This window comes from Sesamum indicum, linkage group LG14, assembly GCF_000512975.1.
Source record: "Sesamum indicum cultivar Zhongzhi No. 13 linkage group LG14, S_indicum_v1.0, whole genome shotgun sequence".
In the NCBI taxonomy this organism is placed as follows: domain Eukaryota; kingdom Viridiplantae; phylum Streptophyta; class Magnoliopsida; order Lamiales; family Pedaliaceae; genus Sesamum; species Sesamum indicum.
In genome coordinates, this window is record NC_026158.1 from 4,134,816 (window position 1) to 4,144,429 (window position 9,614).

General features: G+C 29.9%; 1 protein-coding gene across 4 annotated transcripts; it reads right to left on the bottom strand.

Moving 5' to 3' along the window:
* LOC105176946 (ATG8-interacting protein 1) lies at positions 5,167-8,404 on the bottom strand. 4 transcript variants are annotated; one of them, XM_020698808.1, is made up of 5 exons: positions 8,258-8,404; positions 6,913-7,068; positions 6,649-6,747; positions 6,221-6,567; positions 5,167-5,273 (listed from the first exon to the last, which is right to left on the bottom strand). In XM_020698808.1, the coding sequence occupies exons 2-5, from the start codon at positions 7,040-7,042 to the stop codon at positions 5,169-5,171; spliced, it is 681 nt and encodes a 226-aa protein (XP_020554467.1). In that variant the 5' UTR covers positions 7,043-7,068; positions 8,258-8,404; the 3' UTR covers positions 5,167-5,168. The 4 variants fall into 4 exon arrangements, with proteins under 4 accessions (XP_020554467.1, XP_011098237.1, XP_011098236.1 ...); XM_011099935.2 differs by having other exon boundaries at positions 6,221-6,747; XM_011099934.2 differs by having other exon boundaries at positions 6,649-7,068.

The window sequence follows — 9,614 nt, forward strand, 5'->3', positions numbered from 1 at the left end:
ATTTAATATTTTAACATGATCCGTAAAAATTTTATTTTTTCTTTTATAAATTAGTCAGTACCCTGTGCTAAAGTACGAGAAAACTGTATTACAAAAAAGACGAGTAAATAAAAGGTTAAATTTCAAGAAGCTTTTTTGAGATTTCATATAATTACAAATATATTTGAAAAATTACTAATACGCCTCTAATTTTAACTGTCTTCTAACAACTAGTCTAATCTATTAGTCTCTGTTATACTTTATTTATTTTATATGGTGAACTAATCAAATATCATTGCAGACTATCAATTATAATTTTATTTATTTTTAAAAAATCTTGAATTTTTTAGGGACTAAGTGGATAATTTTTATTTATATAACTTTTAAAATTTTTCCATCCAGGGTTTTACAAATTTTTTTAATTTGAAAAATAAAAAAAATACAACAAAGTTAACAATTACAGATATTTATCCGAAAATTACATAATTTCATCAACCATCAGGAAAAATTAGTCATTTTTCAAGCAACAATGGGATATTTATAAATATACCAAATCTCGTAGTAGTTATTTGTAATTTACCATAAATAAAACTATGAATCGTTTCATTTAAAGTTTAAAGTATAAAAATAAATAATTTATAAATCATCTAATTTAAATTTAAAGTAATTAATAAGTACAAAAACATAAAAGTATATTGAATACAAAAACAAATTCCCATTATTTTTCTAACTAAATCTATCTTGAAAAAAAATGAGTAAATATTTTGGATACAGGTAATCAATGATACCCTGATACAAATTTAAATAAAAAAATAAATTTTAAGCAGTATTAGGTATCAAAATAAGATTTAACTTATATTACTAACTAAATTCTCAAAAACAAAAAATGGCAATTCTTTTGGATAAAAATAGAAAATCTTGCACTTTATATAAAATTTAAATAAAAATAAAAGCAATTTATTATATTGACAAAATAAAATTTAAAAAAGCCATCTAAATATGCTAAGATATAACGCTTACTCCAATAACTTTTATGTCCTTTATATTTCTTTTTTATTATATATAGATAGGTAACAGTGAGATTCGAATCCAAAACCTCATATTTGATCCGATTTTGTTAAACGATAATTTTATTTAAAATTTAAATCTTTAAAAAGAAGAATAATTTAATATTTAATATTTTAATTGGTCATTTTTATGAACCATAATATTTATTTGCATTAATTATGAAACTTAATTTGTGTGACAGGAAATTAATTAAAATTTAATACCTTGAGAATATATTAATATGGAGAAGAATATGACTAATTGAATTTTTGTTACAAATTCTATTTCATTTAGTATGTAAAAATACAGAACCAAGTGTATAAGTATTTTTATTTAATAAAATAAATATTATAAATTTTTTATATACATAACGTATATATATATTAAATAAATTAAAATTTTGATAAGAAGCGACAACAAACTTCAGTCACGTAGATTGCTTATAAAAATATATACAAGATATCTCTTAACACAACTTTCATATCATTAAGAAAAAAACACAAAATAAAAGTGCATAACTTTTAAATAAAAATAATAGTTTCTTTTTATTCAACTAACATAAATTGTCATATGTTCTTGTTGTCGAAATAACAATTACAGTTCAAAAAATAAAAACGAACTTCAAGCGGAGACGCGGATATTTTATTTTCTTTAAGGAGATTCTAGCCTACTGCAGCAAAATATTATTACTGGTCCAATAGTATTATTACTCTTGAGTTGTTCCATCCAGGATACAACAGCCCGATAAAATCGTATGATTGTCTCACTCTGAACAATTAGTAGAGTTCAGAACTTCTAAAAAAATAACACCTTCTTGCAACTAATAACTCCATTTTATAGAATAGTTGTATGTAGTATATGCGTATACGTGTGTATCAAACAGAAGAATGATGCCCTTTTTATAGGTGTAGAAATTATCCACTATTTTAATGTGAATAGTGGACAATTATGTAATGAGTTACAAGAGATAGTGGGAATAAATCGCTGGTAATGTGTATGAATATGGTTTAACAGTGGGATAATGGTGTTGAAGAAGAAAATTTACAGATACGATAGCCGTAATCATCCACAAACACCACTAACCCAGCCCTCATAATATAAAATAAACACCTCACAAGAATGTATTGGGCAAATTATCTGACCCATAAATAGAAAGTAAGCATTCAGTCTTTTGGCATGTAATTTTTTTATATTTTTAATTATTTTATTGATCTCCCCCCCTTCCCCCCCGCCTCTTCTCAACTTTCACGTCACTCTCTCTTCTCTTATTCTTTTTCTGATCATTTTTGTTTAGTAAAGATAAATTTCATAAATATAAGTAATGCGCAACAGTAAAATCTTGCCAAGTAATTTTCTTCTGATAATTTCTCGTAACTTTCTTTTATTGTCTCAATATTTTTTATCAATTAATATATATTTTATAATAACAATTATTATTATTTAAATTTTAAAATCAATTGTGCACGTAGGTTTGAACGTACCACGTATACAAGTACAGACTAAGACCTGTAAGGTCCACATTTTGAGGCCATGCGTAACGTTTTATCTATTAATGTTGTTTGTTGTAGGTATTGAATTGTTGTCACATGATTTTTTTTTTTTTTCTCTACTTTTGTCTTTTGTTTGATGCGATGATTTTATTCATTTATGCAAATATTATGTATGACCATTTTTTAAAATCAATTGTGCACGTAGGTTTGAACGTACCACGTATACAAGTACAGACTAAGACCTGTAAGGTCCACATTTTGAGGCCATGCGTAACGTTTTATCTATTAATGTTGTTTGTTGTAGGTATTGAATTGTTGTCACATGATTTTTTTTTTTTTTCTCTACTTTTGTCTTTTGTTTGATGCGATGATTTTATTCATTTATGCAAATATTATGTATGACCATTTTTTTTCCTATATTATGAATATTAGGGTAAATTATATTGAGTGTCAAATACACTTTGCTTTTTAAATTATTTTTTATATAATATTTACTTTTGAAATTAACAAATATAACACTTACCTTTATATATCATATATACAGTTCAAAGAATTTCTTTTTTTTTTTAACAGATTTTAAGTTTGATTAAAATATTCTTAATTGAAAAATATTTTTTAATTATAATAAAGTGAAATATAATCAGTAAGTTAAACAGTTTGAATTTTATATTAAAAGTTAAGTAATGAATGAATAGAATAAGCCAAAAAAAACAACCTTTATGCAATTGTTTTTTATAAATTTGATAATAAAATTAAGTTGTTAATTATTTATTTTCTAGATAAAAATGAGTAAATGCATAATAGTTTTTCTAACATGTTTTGTTTAACAGATACAATAAATATATCTAATCTTTTTTTCTAAAATAATGTTCGACTTTTAGTTAAGCATATATATTGTCAATTTCTTTTCAAAAGCATATATAACTGTCAGTTATATTATATTTGTTGTGTATCCATTATATATATTAATTTATTACTCCACTTTTGATTCTAATTAATTAAAAAATAATTTGACAATGATTTAATGCAAAAATACCAAAATATATTGAGAATAATATAATTATTCAAGATATGAGGGGTATTTTTATTCAACTAAGAAGGTAAATATTACGTTTATTAGTTTAAGAAGGTAAAGGTCACATAAAAAATAATCAAAGCGGGCAAAGTGTATTCTACCCATTATATTGACATACTCTAAGCTTATGTCGACACCATCCGTCTTGACATAATGAAAGTCACACCCTCCTAACGAGTGTCAATGTAATATTTTTTAGGGGTTGTTGGTGTAAGCTTTGATTTTGAATATGGAGCATAATTATGATTATAATTACAACTATAACTATAAGAAATAAGGAATGTAGTGTAATTACAATTATAATCTCAAAGAATATAACTATAATACGACGTGTTTGGATATTTCAACGTAACCTCATAAAATGTTAATATAACTTATCCTAAGTATTAATAAAGATTTGTACAAATTTACATGATCATTCGACATCTCACTTCACCAAGAAAAAATGGAATAAACTAACTTTAGTGAAAGTGACTCTTATTTGTTTTTGGCGAAAATGTTATCAATTGCGTAATAAAAATATAACTGATTATAATTAAAATGATGTGTAAAATACCATATAAGAAAATGAAACATAAGGATTATAATTGACTTGATATCACTTTTTGGAAAATAGTGAAATATATTTAAAAATACATTTTTAGAAAAACTCTCAAAGAATCAAATTAAAAAGTATTTCACGAGATAATATGAAATAGAAAGAAGAGACTCAGAGACACGCATGTTCTTAGAAGTATTTTTCAAATAAAAAATTATAAACAGTCCTTTACCAACATTCACAACTTATTAGTAAAAATATAAATATTAAATTGTTTTTCAAATAACCCATACTCTAATTTTTATTTTCAAACAACCCTAACTTTTACTTCTACTTAACTACAAAAATTCTGACAATTTATTCACACCACAGGGGCAGAAATTATCGCAAGTACACCTCAAGTGCCTCCATGCGTAAGTACAGTCGCATTAATAGGAAATTAAGAAAAGATCTTCAGAAGTTCATTGGCAGAGTGCACATCTGCAGGTTTCTCACCTACAAATGAACTTTCTCCTTGATGAAAGTTTTGAGTATTCCTTCCTGCATAAATCCTCTCTAATAAGCTAAATACCAAAATTTCCTAGTCAATACACAAGACAAGCAACCACTGGAACTACCAAACAGGGTCGCAGCAATTAATGCATAGTTAAAATCTACATGTATGATCGCAAGATCAAACCAGTGATCCAAAACTTGTTATAATACATGCACAACAAGAATCTCAACTCCAGAAATTTACTCGATGGATGCGTTAGGCATGACTAATGGAGCGTCGATGCAAATGCTTCGGCTGAAGCAGGATAGAAGCCGGCGCCATGCTATGCAAGTTAAGATACTACATTATATAAGAACAATTTTGATTTCTTCACCACTTGTTAAGTCATATTAAACAGAGAATACACAAACCCCACCCACCCAAACCCCCCAATGATAAATATTAACAAGCTTAGTCCAGAGAAAGCTGTAGTCAAATTGATAAAACAAACAAGTTATCACATTCACTAAACTCTTCTTCCAATGAAGCCTTTTCGTCATCATCTTAACGTTCTGTGGAGGTGCTGCCCCGAACAAGTGAACCCCGTCGGTGGCCACCAACAATCACATCTTTAAATCGAGATATGGGACCAAGCACCCTGCCCATCCTCTGTGCATGACAGAGACAACATAGAGTAAGCATATAAGAACCAAGTTGACGTCGTGCAATACAGCAAAAAGTTAAACACTGGAAACCACTTTTAAATTTGACTACAATCATATATGACGTATCACAAATCAAAATACTTTGGCAGAATTAATGTTTTGGTGGGGACGAGAGCATCAAAGCTCGTAGATAACTCCTAATTGTATAAATTAAAAACACAAGAAGTGATTGAATTAGAATTTCTTCATTCACAAAGAGTAAGTTGCTATTATCAGTAATCATTTATTGATCACTGTTTCCAAATACTTGACTACTTTCCCATTATAAGCACGATGGATAAATACCATTCCAAGGGGGAAGAAAAAGAAAAAGAAACTTTGAAAGTATCAAGAGAAGCAAGAGTACATATGCGGCTATGCCTTTTACCACAAGGGCATGGAAGTAAGGAAAGGAAAGCTGTTACACGGGAAAGGCTATGTAGGCAGTATTTTATAGAGCTCTTGCTAACATAAAACTAGAAATACTAGCATCATTCATCCACATGCATTTCTGTTCATTTATTACTTTGGCTTTTTAAATGCAGGGGCAGAAGGGAGCAACAACACTATTTTTTCTAGAACCTCATTCACTCAGCTGACACCATCCATCCTCACTATGTAATAAGAAATCAATATTCCCTGGTGAGGCTATATACCTAGGTGTCTTAGCTTGACATGGGACTCTATACAGGCAAAAGTTAAACTTACATGTTGGAGTTCCATCCCTGACTCTCTCAAACAATTTCAACATGAAACATCAATTCATAAGATATATATATATTGGTGAATCATGTCTGCCATGCAATTGGTGTAGGGTAGTGCAGATTTACCGTCATCTAGAAAACATGAAATGCAAATGCAATTACCCCAATCAGGAAGCATGTCATAATATTTCATAGTAAGTGCAAATACCTCATCACTAATACCAAACTGCCACTTGAGGTGCAAAACCTGCCACCTTTCTTGCTGCCAGTGGTGACCGATAATTACAAGCCCCATAACAGCTGCAGCAACGAAAATAGACCAAAACGTATTTGCCTCTTTTGCGTGGGCATACAGAGAAACAGCCCGTCTTTTCCACCAAGCTTCGCAAGGAAGGCCACCAGCATCGTACTTTTCCCCCTCATCAGGCTTCTGGAAATTTGACACGCCAGAATCCAAGCCATGGTCTTCAGGTACAAGAGAATAATCAGTCTCCCCACCCTCCTCAACAGTATCAGACTTGGGAATGGTTGATTCGCAATGGAACGAACTAAATTCTGTAGTGTTGTAAATGTTCTTCTCCTTGTCAAATACCACATCTTTTTCAAAGTATGCACCGGAAGCTGATAACCTGTTACCTTTGTCATCAAAAATCTGAATTCCAGGAAACTCATCCGTCATCAACTCTCTGATACTTACATTTTCTTCATCCTTCAAAGCCGATTTACCCCCGTCATCTGAAATTAACTGAGAAACATCATACTCACCACCCTTTTCTTCGCGTATCTCACTTTTTTCAGGTGCCAATGGCAAATTCTCATGCTGACTTGGAGGGAAGACAAAATGACCAGACATAAACATAGCATTAGAAGTTTCAGCATCATTCTCTCCACCTAACTTACCCTGGTTATCATTGATTGACTCAACCTGTTGAGGACCAGGTGCAGCAGCATATGCTGATGCAGTGAGTGATACAACTTCCCACTCATTTCCTCTGGGAGCAGCTTCCCCACCCTCTTCATTATCCGCCATCAATGGGAACCTAAATTCAAGAATTGCTATTTGCAAGAGAAAATGGCAGGATAAAGGAATAGAAATGGATATTAGTAAGCATAAAAGTGCCCAAAGTGAGAGTGTAATAGCTGGGTATAGTAAGAAGAGAATATGCAAAAATTATACACATGGTCTTATGCTTCCTCTGTAATCAGTCCATGTAGAATGACATATATTCCCAAGTCAACAAATTCTGAAGATGGATAGTATCCTTTCATGTAAGTGTATTATTTGTTCCAAAATTAGTCAAGCAATTTGAATAAAGTTCATCTAGTGCGTAATCATTTTGCAAAATCACTAAGAAAAATAGATGACATCCATTTCAAACTTCAAAATTTTGAAATGAGAACAAAAGTTGGTAAAAATTCTAAAACAAAAAAGTATGGAAAGAGAACTCATGCAGATAACATAAAACTTGGAGTCATGCAATTCCAAATTCCAAGAACAAAGTCTTCCAGTAGAAAAAATATATCAAATAAGAAAATGGAAGATGTTCCAATTCATCAGCAAGAGACTACTGCTTGGAGTGAGAACCTTTAAGAAGTATTTAATTTTCATACGTAATTGAGTTAATTTCAGCATGCGTGTCTGAGAATTAATATAAGATTGTATGCGAATCAAACATTTTTTCCGATGTTGAATCATCCCATTAAAATAGTAAATCATCACAAAAATAATATGAATATCCAAATGACGTTGAGACCCAATCCGAACAATTGTAACGTCAAGTCGCTCCACTGAGTTCATGACTTCAAAGATGAACAACGATTAACCCTCCACCCCCAACCAAAACAAAGCAAAAACAGAAAATACTACAACGAACAAAAGAAATTCAACTAAAGAGTTATGAAGTCGACCAGAATCAATCCCCAGCAACAGAAACCACTGAACTCAACTCAAAAACTCATACAAGTGCTGTTGCAGCTAAAATTATTTATTGACATGCATAAATAACATAATCCCAAAGTAACACCACCAAACAAACAAATAAATTCATGTAAGCGATGCAGATAGAAACACATACAAATCCAAAAGAAAACACGCGTAGATCCAAAAAGAATCCGCAAACAGCAACAATCCGATCAAACGGAACAAAAATTCGCACACGCCGAGCGAAGTCAAAGGATTAAACAACCGGATAAAGATATTAATCGCACAAAATTAACTAATTAATTGCAATTACAGAGTACTTACAGAGCAAAAGTAGAGATAACGATCAGAGGAGAATAATAGAGCTCCAGCGAGAGAAATGATTGAAAGGGGTCTCGGAAAATGTTAAAAGGACTGACAGGAATCAGCATTTTTATATAGCGAAATTTTGGGGGTGAGAAGATAAAGGCACCGGAAGAGCCGGTGACTGGGGAGTGGGGTTTACCCGCTAAGAGGGGCGAACGGCGTCGTTACTTGGGGTGATTCTTGCAATTTGTACAGTGGGTGAAGTGGTTCCCGGATACCACGGTTGCGTGCTTGGGGAGGGAAAGTATTTACTGTGCCGCGGTATTCCTGAGCTTGCTTTTGGCTAAGGAGTACAAGTATACACTTCCCCTCTTTCTTTCTTTCTTTCTTCTTTCCTTTTTAATTTCTTTTGAAAGAATTGCACTAGTTATTATTTAATTAACAATTATATATATAATAAATAATTTTTTATAATTTAAAATATATTATAAATAAAATTAAGTATATAAATTAATATATTATATTAATAAAAAGAAAGAAATAAATAATAATTTATTAATTAATATAAATTTTAAAAAGTTGAACAAATTAAATATTTTATCACGAAGAATATTTTTTACTTCTCAAACAGATGATGCAGTGACATCATTAGACGTTATTTGTGAATTTGGAGGGCCTTTTCTGTTTGTATTACTGTAGATATAGATTAGTATATATTACAGGTAAACTTTCTATAATTTGAGAAATTATGAGGTGTGTTTTGATTTTTGTTGTCATTAACAGGTCATTTTATTAGTAAAAAAATCACCAAACTCATTGCTATTATCAAAATAATTTTTTTAAAAAATATACTTATCACCGATTGACTTATTACTGATGTATGCAAGTCAATTAGAAGTACGTATGAATTTTTTATTTTTTTTTTTGCTAATATTAAATACTCGAAAAACTTTAACTAATTGGCGAATTTATTTATTAGAAGACAACAAACGTCATGCATATTGAATATAATTTTTCAAAACACAAGGAATCTACGTGTAATCATACTAAATAGTATAAGACGAGGGTGTAATCATCCCCCTTTTCTTAATATTGTTTTATTTATGTAACTTTTTATAAGAAGCATAATTATCCAATTTATTAATTTTTTTTATATTTATGCTATTTATAGAATGTGAGGACCTTCGAATAATTAATTTTGATTAACAAAATATGTACCCGACTAAAATACTTTAGAATATATTTATTTATTTGTAAAATAATATTTATTCAATTACATGGGTTTTCAATGATTTTCTACTCGAGCACATTTAAAATTAAAATAATTTAGTATGGGTGATAATTTTATTGTCATACTCTTTTGATAAATTTAAAT

Excerpts from the sequence above, each read along its gene's own strand:
- LOC105176946 (XM_011099933.2), bottom strand. The coding sequence starts at position 7,042 with ATGGCGGATAATGAAGAGGGTGGGGAAGCTGCTCCCAGAGGAAATGAG. Across the intron at positions 5,274-6,220 it reads AGTTTGGTATTAGTGATGAG|AGGATGGGCAGGGTGCTTGG; the intron begins GTATTTGCACTT and ends TGTCATGCACAG.